The sequence below is a fragment of the Hypanus sabinus genome, chromosome 6 (genome assembly GCF_030144855.1).
Source record: "Hypanus sabinus isolate sHypSab1 chromosome 6, sHypSab1.hap1, whole genome shotgun sequence".
NCBI classification, from domain to species: Eukaryota; Metazoa; Chordata; class Chondrichthyes; order Myliobatiformes; family Dasyatidae; genus Hypanus; species Hypanus sabinus.
This window is the reverse complement of record NC_082711.1, coordinates 130238288-130254439: the sequence shown is the minus strand read 5'-3', so window position 1 is coordinate 130254439 and position 16152 is coordinate 130238288. Positions and strand designations below refer to the sequence as shown.

At 48.9% G+C, this 16152-nt stretch overlaps 1 protein-coding gene across 1 annotated transcript in view; it reads left to right on the top strand.

Moving 5' to 3' along the window:
• Window positions 1–16152, top strand: part of atp2a3 (ATPase sarcoplasmic/endoplasmic reticulum Ca2+ transporting 3) — a 299782-nt gene that overhangs the window by 97247 nt on the left and 186383 nt on the right. The window contains exons 6-7 of the mRNA XM_059972937.1: window positions 1418–1498; window positions 7998–8083. Of these exons, the coding sequence (XP_059828920.1) occupies window positions 1418–1498; window positions 7998–8083 (167 nt within the window). The remainder of the gene's footprint in view (window positions 1–1417; window positions 1499–7997; window positions 8084–16152) is intronic.

Sequence of the window (16152 nt, the reverse complement as noted above, 5' to 3'; positions counted from 1 at the left end):
AACGTCAACAGTGCTTCTCCCTATAGATGCTGCCTGGCCTGCTGTGTTCCGGCATTTTGTGTGTGTTGTTTAAGCCAGATAATGCTACTTTTGATGGCTTACATTAACTCAGTATATTCACCTTTTCATTAGCTTGAATTATTTTTGTGTATTATTTCTTGCGCAGATTTCATGAAGTAAATATAGCAGGCAGGAAAATGTGTTAGAAGTGATATACGAATGTAGGCTATCTGCATGTTTGACAGAGTCCACCAGCCCTGATGTTATCTCAGGGTTGCCTGCTATCTGAGGGCCATAGTCATTCAGGTTTCATTTTTGAGCAGAAGTGAGCAGGGCTTGCAAACCCTGAGAATATTTTTTTGCCAGTAAGTTTGAAAAAGGGAACATTTGGTAATTTACTATTAGTGTCCATTTGGTGCAGTCCACGTGAACTGAATTCTGCAATGTTTCCTCTTGGGAACTGGGCATTAATTGTACTGCTAATTGGTTATATTTTGTTCTTTAGCCTTACGTAAACTGCTGCCTTCTGCCATTTTGTCCAACCAAGATGGAGTTCATGCACGTTATTGGCAAGTCATTCAGCTGCAGAGTGAAGTGGTTAGGAGTGGCTGGACCAGCTCCCTTAGCTGTTGCTGTCTGTCCTGACGCACTTCTGTTGGCATGTAAATGTAAGAATGAAAAGGCATTTCACAGATTATTCTTGTAATTATTTTATTATGAATTTTAGTTTGGTGAAAAAGGTTGAGTGAGCTGTCATCCGATGAGATGCCAGTAGTCCAGTAAAGGCATGGCTAGTCCAAGGAGAGATGGTTTGAGGGAGATTCTGCTGGGGAGTGGAGGAAAATGACAGGTGGAGATCTGAAACATTGGACTTGGTCTTCTTTCAGGATATGGGCCAAGATGGCAGTGAGTCTCTCAAACATTGCTGCACTAGAGAAGGTGCTCCCCAAGCCCGCAGGGAGAGAATTCCAGGGTTTAGGTCTGATGGTGAAGGACCGTCAATGTATTTTGATATCAGTTTGTTGTGTGACTTAGACTGAAATCTACAGATGGTGTGTTCCCCAGGGCCAGCTTGGGTGATAGAGGTTGCTGGTTGAGGAGATCCTGTTGGAGTAGACAGTGATTGTTGACAGGGAGCTCTACAATGACTGCACCAGTGGCGGGCAGGAGGGGAGGGGAGGGAATGGTTATGTTGCTGGGTGGGTACACAGGCTGGCTTTTGTCTGGATGATGTTGATAGCTGGTGCCCCACCTATCCAGGTAAGTTGAGAGTGGTCACATCTGTTTCAGTTCATACAAGATGATGATGAGTCTGACGGACGGCACAGCTGTTAATCGGGAGGAGCATATGGATCTCTAGCTGCAGGAACAGATCAGATGGCTTCGTCTGATTGTGTTTTTCTTTCTTCTTTCTCAGTTGGTGATAAAGTCCCCGCTGACATCAGGATCATCAGCATCAAATCCACAACACTGCGAGTGGACCAGTCAATTCTCACAGGTGAGGATCCTGGTTCGATTCTGTCTCTGCCAGGTCCAGGTTTGTTAATGTACACTGCAGGTCATTTCCATTATTGAAACTGCGAAGTAAGCCAGCTGGAATCGCTTTATTCATTGATCATAGAAAGTTGTACTTATTGCTACTACAATATTGGGGTTGTCACCTGCTCCAAGTTTCTGCCAGTCACTTTGCATCGTGCTGTTTGCATTGCTAGCTTTACACTGTTCTGTTCTGTGCTCACCTCTGTATTTACTGTTGTATTTCCAATTACCGTGCACACTCTGTGAGCTTCACATAACCATGAAATTTCAATGTACCCTGGTGTATGTGACACTTAACTAATTTGATCTCCTCAACGCAAGGACCTTCCTCCCCACACAAGTTTTGATTTCTGTTCGTCTGTTCTGAGGAGCCGTCAGCTAAGGTTATCGGGGGTCATGGCCACCTGGAGATTGAAAGCAGCAGCTATAGAATTGTGACAATAACTTTTATCATCAGGCTCCTGTTGCCAGCTAACTTGCCAGCTAGAGTACCTTCCTGGTGTCGTGCAGCCTCAGGGTCAAGACCTGTCTGTGGTCCATGATGTAGTTTCTATTTCACAGGGCTTGACCCAATCCAGTTCTAGGATCAGCTTCCACCCCATGACGTCTTCAGCATAGTTATTCCTGTAGAGTTGCAATGTACAGTCCAGTATGGTCTTGCTTCAGGATGGCTCTTGTTTAGTGGCTAATGGCCTTAATGAGGACATGAATGAATCATGGTAACTCCAAAAGTTTCTCCCTACTTTTCTCTCGACCACCTCCTCCCAACGGCTGAAGAACTACTTCAGAATCACAGTATGGACCCACTCCTAGTAGACAGAGATTGAACATTGCCTATATATTTTTTCATATTTTTCACAAAGTAGAAAGTGGCCATTTGGCTCACTGTCCATGACAGTCCTCTCAGAATTTGCATCAGTTTTATTTTCCAACTCAGTTCCCACCCACATACACTACAGAAATTTACAATGGCCGGTGAGCCTATTCACCTGTGGCTTTGAGATTGAGGGAGGAAAGCAGGGCTTTCCACAAACCCCACAGGGCTGGCAATGGAGGTCAGAATTGAATATGGGTCACTGTGAGGCTGTGGCCCTATTTACTTCATAATTACACTAGCTTCACGTCACAGGAACTTCAAATACATGAAGCTGGTGGAATAATCAATATACACGAGCTGTTTGACTTTAATCCGCACTTCACATTGCTGCATGTTGGTGTGCAACCCATTATCTTAAGTAGATCCAGTGCAGGATGCAGTCAAGCAAGGATATGTCTTTGTTCCAGCCATCTTCTCAATCTCTCTGGCTACAGTTTAACGCCAACCCTGTAATCTCTATCTCCTGCTCTCCCGCGCTCTCACACTCTCGCTCTCTCTCACCAATCTTGGTTTCAATTCTCCAGTCACATTCAGCTAGCGGTCTCAGGCCCCACAAGGTGAGGGCCAGTCTCTGGTTGTAGTGGCAAGAGGTTACCCGGAAGAAACTATTTAAAATCTCCTTAAAGCCTTAGAAAAATCAGTGATATTCCCAATAACCCATGGGAATCCCTGGCCAAAGGGGAGATGGAACACCTAGGATTGCAGAGGGGAGGACGTAAGCACCTCACACACACTCAACTCGTAAAGCAGCATCTGGGGCCCATATGCAGCAACCTGAGAATGTGCGGAATGGGAATGGCGGTGAGTGCAGGCCAGTCCTGCATACACCCCTCACATCCCTGTTCTTCCAGTCAGGTCTGCTACAAAGAGACAGATGTACATTTTTCTTAAAACAAGGACTTGTCTTCCTGTTCCCCTTTTCAGAGCCTCCTTATCATGAAGCACACTGCAGCTTCTCCAGTTTATGTCCAATGGCAGCTAGTTTCTGTGCAGAAGGTTCATCCGATTAACATTCAGATAGTAACCACAGTGTCGGTTGAAGGGTAAATATTGGCTGTGGCCTTCCAGGAACAAACCACTTCCTCCCTCCCACTGTCCACCCAACCCCAGATCATGATAATGAAGAAGCATGTCACGTGACGTAGTTCAGCATTCCACACAGTAAGGAATAGCATTAGTTCAGATAGGGTGGGATCCAAATGTTTTGTTACAGAATACAAGTTTGTAAAGCTAACAACGGACTTCTGTCAAGTTGTACTTGTATCTGGAGATAGCGAGGTAGTGAGGAGAATGGAAATAATACTGGTTATCAACCCTATGTAATGAGTCAGAAACAGGTGTTCTGCAATGTGCACAGAACATAAAATGCATAGCACATGCACACAAAAACACTTGCTTCAATAAAAAGACCTATAGTCTCGTTAATAGCTTGAGAATTCAAGGCCACACCTATATTATTTCTGCTTCTGCTAAGAATGTCACAGGCCTGCATTTTTCAGGTAGCCTGTTGGTTCCAAAATGAGTTCACTCTTCAGCTTGTAGATCATTCGAGGGATGTGACAAGGAAGACACCCCGTGTGGGTACTGTTAACCCTAGTGCTTGCAGACCCTGACCAGACCCTAGTGGTTATCTCTCCCTGTTTGGTTGCTGTTGGTCGCATGCAGTCTTTTTCTTCCATCAAGCTGGATACTGGTGGCTGCCGTGTTGGACTGCTGTGAGGGGTATGAGAGAGATTGCAGTGGAGTTCGTGGTTGCTGGATACTGGTGGCTGCCGTGTTGGACGGCTGTGAGGGGTATGAGAGAGATTGCAGTGGAGTTCGTGGTTGCTGGATACTGGTGGCTGCCGTGTTGGACGGCTGTGAGGGGTATGAGAGAGATTGCAGTGGAGTTCGTGGTTGCTGGATACTGGTGGCTGCCATGTTGGACGGCTGTGAGGGGTATGAGAGAGATTGCAGTGGAGTTCGTGGTTGCTGGATGCTGGTGGCTGCCGTGTTGGATGGCTGTGAGGGGTATGAGAGAGATTGCAGTGGAGTTCGTGGTTGCTGGATACTGGTGGCTGCCGTGTTGGACGGCTGTGAGGGGTATGAGAGAGATTGCAGTGGAGTTCGTGGTTGCTGGATACTGGTGGCTGCCGTGTTGGATGGCTGTGAGGGGTATGAGAGAGATTGCAGTGGAGTTCGTGGTTGCTGGATACTGGTGGCTGCCGTATTGGTCTGCTGTGAGGGGTATGAGAGAGATTGCAGTGGAGTTCGTGGTTGCTGGATACTGGTGGCTGCCGTGTTGGACGGCTGTGAGGGGTATGAGAGAGATTGCAGTGGAGTTCGTGGTTGCTGGATACTGGTGGCTGCCATGTTGGTCTGCTGTGAGGGGTATGAGAGAGATTGCAGTGGAGTTCGTGGTTGCTGGAAGTGGCTGCCGTGTTGGTCTGCTGTGAGGGGTATGAGAGAGATTGCAGTGGAGTTCGTGGTTGCTGGATACTGGTGGCAGAAGATGCTGGTGATTGAGTTGTTCTGCATTGACTAGGGTCAGGGATCATTAACATGGAAGAAGGGACCTGGAATTGAAAGAAGATTTCCTTGAATTTGACCGTTTATGCCCAGTCATTAACTAACAGCCGGGCTTGATTCCTGACCTTGTACCACGTATCTTCTTTGAAAAGCCTTCTTGCTCCTCGCTTTATACAATCAGCACCCCCAGTAAAGCATCCAGCTCTGGGAGTCTTAAAGGGATCTGTATGCTGCACCCCTTCTCCAGACCCCAGCAAGAGGCACAAGCTGGCTTTTTAGTTGGTGCCGCTCCATGTGATATTTGACGCCTTCCTGACACCAGGAGCAGGGTGAGCTCTGACTAGATAGTGGCTCACTTAAAAAGTGTGTAATTAGGCATGCAACAATATGGCAGTCCCCCACCCCTGCCCTGTCTGCTCTTTTGTATTGGAAAACCTTCCCAGTCTCTAAGACATGCTATCCCCAGAGAAGCTACAGTATATTAATATAAATATTGGCAAAAATGTTTAAGTGCTAGTGATGTTTTTCAATACCCAGATAGAAAAGCCCAGCTCTGGCTGCAGGCACAATTTTGCAGACCGTTGGTGTGTTTAATAAAATAAAGGTCTTGAATAGTTCTTCCTGTCCTGTGGTTCCCATCAGTTCCAGTTTCCTAGTGGTTTTGGATGGTGGTTTCTCAGGAATAGCAGCCTCTGTTTTCCAAGCAGACACGTTTCCAAATAATGCCACCTGCATGGTGAGGTCATGGATTGGCAGACACAGCACTTGGCCGAGCAGCTCTGGAGGGAAGCCACTTCTTGTCATTGTAAGTGGAAAAAAGAATGTCACATCCTATGATTCAGCGTAGGTCCAGGAGTGCTGAATTGCATGAAATTTCTGCAAATGACTGCCGACTCTTCCCGTTTGTTTTGCATTTCTGAAGTATGTTGTGAAGGAGAAAATCAAAGGCTTTGTTCTTTTTTTAAAAATCAGATTAGTCGGCTCCTCCAGCAAAGCAGCACTCACTCACCAGATACTGACCTGCAGTAACCTCATACCAATGGCTGCACTAGCCGGTCAGGCTGAGAAAGCCAGTCCACCATCTACAAGGCTCCAGCCATGTGAGGCCACGTCCACATGATGGAATAGCCGCAGCTTGCCTGAATGAGTGTAGCTTCAGCAACACTCGGCTCAGCAGCCCACTGAAAGGCATGCCATCCCACACCACAGTGGAAGCAGTTTGTTCCAATTACAGGACACACTGTAGCATCTCACCAAAATTCCTTAGACAGTACCTTGCAAATCCGCCACTTCAATCACCTAAAACAAAAGCATGGAAACATAGAAGTTACCCTCCAAGCCACAACACCGTCTTGTCTTGGAAATGTATCTCCCTTCCTCCACCATCACTGAGCCTGAGGCCTAGAGCACTCTCCCTAACATCAAGGATTGCTGCAGTTCGAGAAGGTAACTCACCACTATCTTCTCAAAGGTGACTACGTTGGACAAGTACACACAGGCTCAGCCTGTGTATCAGTTGAATAAAATATTAAATTAATCACTGGAGATGCCCTTACCTAACTGGGCTGTTGGCCTGTCTTCAGACTGGGATGTGAAACCACTGGCCCCCGAGGCCTAGGTAAACACAACTGCCAGTGATGGAGGCAGCTCCCATCCCCCTATCCCTCTGCTCTCACCCGTCAGCCAATGTGTGTCCATTTTCCACAGTGCAAATACATGATTTGCTGAACACAAACTTTTGGTTAACAAAACCAAATGTGGAAAAGAGAGACGTTAACCTGAAAGGTGGTAACTTTGCTGCTGGGGAGGATCGTGATCTTGCTCAGGAAATCAGGTGCAGGAACCACATTTGAGACTTCTGTTTGGAACATAGCTGAGGAATTCTACAAGTCAACCTGCTCTTATCTCGGGCAAGGCCAAGCACTCATTTTAAGTAAAAGCTGGACTTGGAAAGGGAAAAAGTAAGAGGGTTAAAATGTTCCTCTGTGATTTGTGGATAAAGAGTATTCTCTTGCGCTAAACAGACACTGGGTTGTTCAGGCTTAATCTGGGACACTGGCTAGAGGTACTTCAGCAAGTAATCAACTACAGTAATCCATTGGATAAAGGATCACCAGGATGTCACAAGTCCAGCGGTCGAGCACTCTCCCCGCCCTCTGCCAGGGTAAAGTCACCGTTGTGGACCTCCCGAACAAGCAACAAATCTTTGAACAACAGTCATGAATACTGTTTGATTTAGTGGCAGAAGCAAAGATGGTTTTCACCATTTTCAACCTCATAAATGCCTTTAGCTCTTTTAGCTGGGTAAAACTTAAATCCAACTCCATGGATTTCCAATATAAAGATGATATTTGTAATTGCACACACTAGGAGTCCGAGCAGGTCACTGAGATATGCAAATGGATGGTCCATACACTGAGTATACGCAGTAGCAGTCCTCTACCAAGCTGCCCTCACTGCCCTGTCATGATAAAGGTTTGCAGTAAGAATCTGGAGAGCCCGATTTCCCTTTATCGCTGGAGTCAACATTTAGTGTGCTGAGTAAAAATGTGAAGCCCTTGTCTGATGTTTTATTGACTGATCTTGCTGCTTAATCTCCGTCAATTTGTTTAACTGTTCTGAGCGATGTTTCCCTCAGGTGAGTAGCTCCATTTGCAGTTTAGAAGCGAGTGGTCGCACTCGTTAACTTTCAGCTTTTATTTCCTTTACATTCATCCCGAGGATCCAGAGGCAAGATGCTCAGTGGGCAGAGCTAAATGTTTGCTTCTTTTCTGATTGGGAAAAGATATCAAATTATCAGTTGCTGAATGTTTCTGAATAGAGATGTAACTTCGTTGTGTTCTCACCAAAGATCCTTAAATGATATTCCAAAATCATCTGCCTTTGCAAACTAGCTTTCAGGAGCACCCAGTTGGTGTCAGTATTAGCCCACCCGGTCCTTCATTGCCAGTGGTTCTTTACAGTGAGCCTTCTGTTGGTCAGTATGTGACCGGTGGACAGATCTGTTCACTTTGGGAATCCCCATTCTGTGTGTTCTATGTCCCCTCACTCTGTCTCTCCTTTCTATACCCAGGGGAATCTGTCTCTGTCATCAAGCACAATGATCCCGTGCCTGACCCACGGGCTGTAAACCAGGACAAGAAGAATATGTTGTTTTCGGTACGTATAAACCGTGTTGATGCTCTGCTTCACATTTGAGAGCTCGGCGTGGGGGGGGGGGGGGGGTTGCTGATGCTTTTTTCCTGGTGGTGGGGGGGGGGGGATCGTTGCTTTTCTGATGTTTACAAGTGGGGGGAGCTGGGGGTGGCTTTGAGGTTCTAACATTTAACTGTCTTCATTCTTTGGGGAACTCTTCTGTTTCTATGGAGGGTTGCGAAGAAAAAGAATTTCAGGATGTATACTGTATACATTTCCCTGAAGTTCAGTGTGCCTTTGAAACCAAAGGTAGGAGTTATTTCTAGGATGAAAGTTAAAAGCTATTTCTCAGGATCTCTTTCTGCTGTCAGGTACAATTTTGCATTATTAACAATTGGAATTTGCAGATTAGTTCAATGAAATGGGGAGAACAATTTGTGTTGAGCACAATTTTCTTTTGGCTCTTTGGCCAACTTTTCCCAAGTGTAATCTGTACATTTTCAGCATATTCTTTCACATTTCATCTCACACTGTCAATAGGGTATAATTCTTCATTATCTTCTGCAGGCAAGGCTCTAAAAATTGCTTTGCACTGTTCTGGGGGTTTAAATACAGTTGGAAATTAAGGTAGACCTTAGGAGTTGAAAATTAGCCCAGCAATGAATTCTGACGCTTACTGTCACCGAACAATTGATACTAGAGAGTACAATCATCACAGCGATATTTGATTCTGCACTTCGCGCTCTGTGAAGTACAAATCGAAGTAAATATAATAAAATTTTAAATTATAAATCATAATTAGAAGATAGAAAAGGGAAAGTAAGGTAGTGCAAGTCAGGTCTGGATATTTGGAAGGAACGGCCCAGATCCGGGTCAGGGTCTGTTCAGCAGTCTTATCACAGTTGGAAGGAAGCTGTTCCCAAATCTGGCCGAATGAATCTTCAAGCTCCTGAACCACCTTCTGGAAGGAATAGAGACAAAAAGTGTGTTGGCTGGATGGGTCGTGTCCTTGATTACCCTGACAGCACTGCTCCAACAGCGTGTGGTGTAAAGTGAGTCCAAGGACAGTAGATTGGTTTGTATGATGTGCTGGGCTATGTTCACCATCTTACAGGCCAGAAGAAAATAACTGGTGTTATAGGTAACAAACACAAAATGCTGAAGGAACTCAGCAGGTCAGGTAGCATCTATGAAGAGGGAACAGCTGTTGACTTTTCAAGCCGAGACCCTTGGGTGCCAGAGTAGAACTGTGGTTAGCAGGACACTTAAGGTGTCAGAGTTCATTGGCAGTGTCAGCTATAAAGAGTCTGTATGTCCTCCTCATGAAATGTGTGTTTTCTCCGGATCCTTCAGTTTCCTCCCCTTAATCCAAGGTTAATTGGTCATTGTAAATTGTCCTTTGATTAGTCGAGGGTTAAGTCGGGGAATGCTGGCGGTGCAGCTCAAAGAGCCTGTTCTGCACCATAACTGGGGAAGAGATCTGTATTGCAGAGTGGCCTGTGTGCTGTAACCTCAAGTGGACAGGTATAACAAAATGGAGGAACTCAGCAGGTCAGGAAGCATCTCTGGAAATGAGCCGTCAACGTTTTGGGCTGAGATCCTTCGTCAGGACAGCAGGGGCCCCATAAAGGTGGGGGGACGGTGGGAAGGAGAAGGCTGGTAGGTACCTGGTGAAAAACCAGTAATGGGAAAGATCAAGGGGTAAGGGAGGAGAAGCAGGGAGGGGGTTGGCAGAAAGGTGAAGAAGGAATGTAAGGGGAAAGCACTATGGGTAGTAGAAGGAGACAGAACCATGAGGGAGGTGATAGGCAGCTAGAGGAGGAGGCAGAGGGAAACTGGGATGGGGGAAGGGAGGGGGAGGGAATTAGCTGAAGTTGGAGAATTCAATGTTCATACCAAGGGGCTGGAGACCACCCAGACGGTATGTGAGGTGTTGCTCCTCCAACCTGAGTTTGGCCTCATCATGGCAGTAGAAGAGGCCATGTATGAACATATCCGAATGGGAATGTGAAGCAGAGTGGAAGTGGGTGGCAACTGGGAGATCTTGTCTGTTGTGGCCGATGGAGCTGAGGTGCTCAATGAAGTGGTCCTCCAATCTGCGTTGGGTCTCGCCGATGTAGAGGAGTCCTCACCGGGAGCACCGGATGCAATAGATTACCCCAACAGACTCATAAGTGAAGTGTTGCCTCACATGGAAGGACTGTTTGAAGCCCTGAATGGAGTAGGGACAGGTGTAGCACTTACTCTTGTAGGGATGTGTCAGGTGGGAGATCCGTGGGGAAGGACATGTAGGCCAGGGAGTTGCGGTGGGAACGATCCCTGCAAAAAGTGGAGAAGGGTAGGGACAGAAAGATGTGCTTGGTGGTGGGGTCCTGTTGAAGGTGGCAGAAGTTGCGGAGGATAATATGCTGGATCCGGAGGCTGGTGGGGTGGTAGGTGAGGACAAGGGGTACACGGTCCCTGTTGTGGGGACAGGACGATGGGGTGAGGGCTGAAGTGCAGGAAATGGAAGAGATGCGGGTGAGGGCATCATTGATGACGGCAGAAGGGAAACCATGATCCTTAAAGAAAGAGGACATTTGAGATGTCCTGGAACGGAAAGCCTCATCCTGGGAGCAGATGCGGCTGAGACAGAGGAACTGGGAATAGGGAATAGTATTTTTACATTTGGCAGGGTGGGAAGAGGTTTAGTCGAGGTAGTTATGAGAGTCAGTGGGTTTATAGAAGATGTCTGCAGAAATGGAGACCGAGAGATCGAGAAAGGGGAGAGAAATGTCCGAGATGGACCAAGTGAACTTGAGGGCTGGGTGGAAGTTAGAGGCAAAGTTGATGAAATTGACGAGCTCAGCATGGGTACAGGAAGCAGCACCAATGTAGTCATCAATGTAGCGAATTGGGGAGCAGTACCAATATAGGTTTGGAGCATTGACTGTTCCACATAACCCACGAAGAGGCAGGCATAGCTGGGGCCCATGTGAATGCCCATACCTACCCCTTTGGTCTGAAGACAGTGGGAAGACCCAAAAGAGAAGTAATTAAGTGTGAGTACCAGTTCCAGTTCTGTCAACTGGAGGAGTGTGGTGGTGTTGGGGAACTGGTGAGGTCGATTGTCTAGAAAGTAGCGGAGGGCTTTGTGGCCTTCTTCATGGGGAATGGAAGTGTATAAGGATTGGACATCCATCGTGAAAATGAAGTGGAACTGGAAGTTATTGAAGAGGTGGAGGGCATGGGATCTATCCCAGATGTAGGTGGGTGGGAAGGGACTGAACTATGGGTGACAAAATGGAGTCCAGGTAGGCAGATACAAGTTCAGTGGGGCAGGAGCAGACCGAAACTATGGGTCTACCGGGACAGTCAGGCTTGTTGGATCTTGGGGAGGAGGTAAAATCGAGCAGTGCAGGGTGTGAGAATTGAAAGTTTTTTGGCTGAGGATGGAAGGTCTCCGGGGTTGTTAAGGGCGGTGATGGTATGGGAGACAATGGTTTGATGTTTTTTGGTGGGGTCCTGTTCCAGAGGTAAGTAAGAGGAGGTGTCGGAGAGCTGCTGTTTGGCCTCAGTGAGGTAGAGGTTTGACCACCAGACTACTACGGCACCTCCTTTGTCTGCGGGTCTGATGGTGAGGTTGGGGTTAGTGCAGAGAGAGTGGATGTAACATGCACCTGATGCTGTTTAAAAACTGTTCACTCAAAACGTGGTGTAGTGTCTTGCACCCAAACCAGTGCATGTGATCAATGCTAGTTAGAAATTTTTCGGCAACAGTTTTCTATCCCAATAAAGCAAGATAGTGTCCCAGATAAACGGAGGGAATCCCAGCTATTTTCTTGAATAGATTTTGTTCTTTAAGAGTTGTTCCAAATAAGTGGTTGCTCCATTTAACTGATGGCCCAATTAACCAGAATTTAGTGTATCCCCTTACATCTGTATCCTTTGATCCAGGATCAGCGAGGATGGAATGGCAGACCAGACCCGATGGGCTGAATGGCCTAATTCTGCTCCTATGTCTTATGGTCTTATGATCTAAATGTTCCACATCAAGTTGGTTTAGTGCTCAAATCTGACGTTCTTACGTCATTGTTCCCACTTTCTATCTGCTTAGGGAAGGGTGCAGAAGAAAATGTGGAGGTGTTTGAGAATGTAACCAACTGGTGGACTTGAGCAAGTGGCATCTTAAATGTAGGTGTTGAATTTGATAAAGGTAAAGTTGGCAGGTGGAGGTATTTTATCAATGACATTTGTAGTTGAACCTCCAGGAGGACCATTACCTTGTTCACGGGGCTTGTAGGCTTACCTGCCTCAATAGCCTGGAGTTGGGGCCTTGTGCTTTGTCTCTTGGTAGGATCACCCATGCCAAACAGTTCAAAGGGTAGCGGCCTGACTAAGAATGGACGAAGTTCAGGAATTCAGCTCGGGACTAACAAACCTGACTGGTTTAAAGAAAAATTGTTACGGAAACAGCCATGAAGGATCCTTCTACATCTGTGTGCAACGGTATGGACAGACAGAGATGGAGAGCCTTCATTGCTGACCGAAGCATCAGTGATGTGGGGGGAATAAGCTGCAGAATAACTCAACACTGAAAGTTTGAAGTTGAGATTATGACAGTGAAATATGTAGACAACTTGGCTGTCACCTCTGATAGACTGAGCTCCCTCGGGCGGTGGACTGTCACCTCTGAGAGATTGTGAGCTCTCTCGGGCGGTGGGCTGTCACCTCTGAGAGATTGTGAGCTCTCTCGGGCGGTGGGCTGTCACCTCTGAGAGATTGTGAGCTCCCTCGGGCGGTGGGCTGTCACCTCTGAGAGATTGTGAGCTCCCTCGGGCGGTGGGCTGTCACCTCTGAGAGTTTGTGAGCTCCCTCGGGCGGTGGGCTGTCACGTTGGAGATTGTGAGCTCTCTCAGGGGGTGGGCTGTCACCTCTGAGAGATTGTGAGCTCCCTCGAGCGGTGGGCTGTCACCTCTGAGAGATTGTGAGCTCCCTCGGGCGGTGGGCTGTCACCTCTGATAGATTGAGCTCCCTCGGGCGGTGGGCTGTCACCTCTGAGAGATTGTGAGCTCCCTCGGGCGGTGTGCTGTCACCTCTGAGAGATTGTGAGCTCCCTCGGGCGGAGGGCTGTCACCTCTGAGAGTTTGTGAGCTCCCTCGGGCGGTGGGCTGTCACCTCTGAGAGATTGTGAGCTCCCTCGGGCGGTGGGCGATCACCTCTGAGAGATTGTGAGCTCCCTCGGGTGGAGTGCTGTCACCTGAGAGATTGTGAGCTCCCTCGGGCGGTGGGCTGTCACCTTGGAGATTGTGAGCTCTCTCGGGGGGTGGGCTGTCACCTCTGAGAGATTGTGAGCTCCCTCAGGCGGTGGGCTGTCACCTCTGAGAGATTGTGAGCTCCCTCGGGCGGTGGGCTGTCACCTCTGAGAGATTGTGAGCTCTCTCGGGCGGTGGGCTGTCACCTCTGAGAGATTGTGAGCTCTCTCGGGCGGTGGGCTGTCACCTCTGAGAGATTGTGAGCTCTCTCGGGCGGTGGGCTGTCACCTCTGAGAGATTGTGAGCTCCCTCGGGCGGTGGGCTGTCACCTCTGAGAGACTGTGAGCTCCCTCGGGCGGTGGGCGATCACCTCTGAGAGATTGTGAGCTCTCTCGGGGGGTGGGCTGTCACCTCTGAGAGATTGTGAGCTCCCTCGGGCGGTGGGCTGTCACCTCTGAGAGATTGTGAGCTCCCTCGGGCGGTGGGCCGTCACCTCTGAGAGATTGTGAGCTCCCTCGGGCGGTGGGCTGTCACCTCTGAGAGACTGTGAGCTCCCTCGGGCGGTGGGCGATCACCTCTGAGAGATTGTGAGCTCTCTCGGGGGGTGGGCTGTCACCTCTGAGAGATTGTGAGCTCCCTCGGGCGGTGGGCTGTCACCTCTGAGAGATTGTGAGCTCCCTCGGGCGGTGGGCTGTCACCTCTGAGAGATTGTGAGCTCCCTCGGGCGGTGGGCTGTCACCTCTGAGAGATTGTGAGCTCCCTCGGGCGGTGGGCTGTCAAGTTGGAGATTGTGAGCTCCCTCGGGCGGTGGGCCGTCACCTCTGAGAGATTGTGAGCTCCCTCGGGCGGTGGGCTGTCACCTCTGAGAGATTGTGAGCTCCCTCGGGCGGTGGGCAATCACCTCTGAGAGATTGTGAGCTCCCTCGGGCGGTGGGCTGTCACCTCTGAGAGATTGTGAGCTCCCTCGGGCGGTGGGCTGTCACCTCTGAGAGATTGTGAGCTCCCTCGGGCGGTGGGCTGTCACCTCTGAGAGATTGTGAGCTCCCTCAGGCGGTGGGCTGTCACCTCTGAGAGATTGTGAGCTCCCTCGGGTGGTGTGCTGTCACCTCTGAGAGATTGTGAGCTCCCTCGGGCAGTGGGCTGTCACCTTGGAGATTGTGAGCTCTCTCGGGTGGTGGGCTGTCACCTCTGAGAGATTGTGAGCTCCCTCGGGCGGTGGGCTGTCACCTCTGAGAGATTGTGAGCTCTCTCGGGCGGTGGGCTGTCACGTTGGAGATTGTGAGCTCCCTCGGGCGGTGGGCTGTCACCTCTGAGAGATTGTGAGCTCCCTCGGGCAGTGGGCTGTCACCTCTGAGAGATTGTGAGCTCCCTCGGGTGGTGGGCTGTCACCTCTGAGAGATTGTGAGCTCTCTCGGGCGGTGGGCTGTCACCTCTGAGCGATTGTGAGCTCTCTCGGGCGGTGGGCTGTCACCTCTGAGAGATTGTGAGCTCCCTCGGGCGGTGGGCTGTCACGTTGGAGATTGTGAGCTCCCTCGGGCGGTGGGCTGTCACCTCTGAGAGATTGTGAGCTCCCTCGGGCGGTGGGCTGTCACCTCTGAGAGATTGTGAGCTCCCTCGGGCGGTGGGCTGTCACCTCTGAGAGATTGTGAGCTCCCTCGGGCGGTGGGCTGTCACCTCTGAGAGATTGTGAGCTCCCTCGGGTGATGGGCTGTCACCTCTGAGAGATTGTGAGCTCCCTTGGGCGGTGGGCTGTCACATTGGAGATTGTGAGCTCCCTCGGGCGGTGGGCTGTCACCTCTGAGAGATTGTGAGCTCCCTCGGGCGGTGGGCTGTCACCTCTGAGAGATTGTGAGCTCCCTCGGGCGGTGGGCTGTCACCTTGGAGATTGTGAGCTCTCTCGGGCGGTGGGCTGTCACCTCTGAGAGATTGTGAGCTCTCTCGGTCGGTTGGCTGTCACCTCTGATAGGTTGTGAGCTCCCTCGGGCGGTTGGCTGTCACCTCTGAGAGATTGTGAGCTCTCAGTTATTATGTAGTGCATGGAAGGCTTTTTCAATTCAGGGTGAAGAGTGAGAGCAGGCTTTGTGAGGAGATCCTCTGACACCGTATGGGCAAGTTATTTTCTGGGAAAATTGAAACTGCTTTTCTGAAAGGAATTAATTGAGGATCTTTGTAACAGAAACATAGATAGCCAGCTGGTTTAAAGGAGACTGACAAAAGCAGAGATCAGTTTGTTGTGTCAGACTGGCACTGCGGGTTTTGTAGTTGACTTTGCTATAAAGAACATAGTCTCTGGAGCAATTGTGTAGTTCTGCAATAAGTCGGAAAGGAAATGGCTACTGTGAAGAGGCTGAGAATACAAAACAGCAACAGGGCCTTCAGCCACTTGTGTCTGAACCAAACACAATGCTGTTTTAAATCTCATCTGCCTGGATTTTCATGCATCCGTCCAAAAGCTTCTTAATTGCCTCTATTGTATCTGCTTCCACCACTGTCACAGGTGCCCGGAACTCTGTATAAAAACAAGCATTGCCCCACACATCTCTGTTAAACTAAATCCATGCCCACTAGTATTTGACACTTCTATCCTGGTAAAAATATTCTGAATATCTACCTCTCATAATCTACAAAGCCTCTATCAAATGTTCCCACAGCCTCTGCTGTCCCAGAGAATTCACCTCGTGTGTGTGTCCAACCTCTCCTTCTCACACATGCCTTCTAATCCAAGCAGCATCTTGGTGAACCTCTTTTGTACCCTCTCCAAAGCCCTCTCATTCTTCCTGTAATGGGGTGACCAGGACGGCATGCATTGGGAATGAAAGGTTTTACTTAAAGTTTAGGCCAGCAATCAAGACCTTTTTT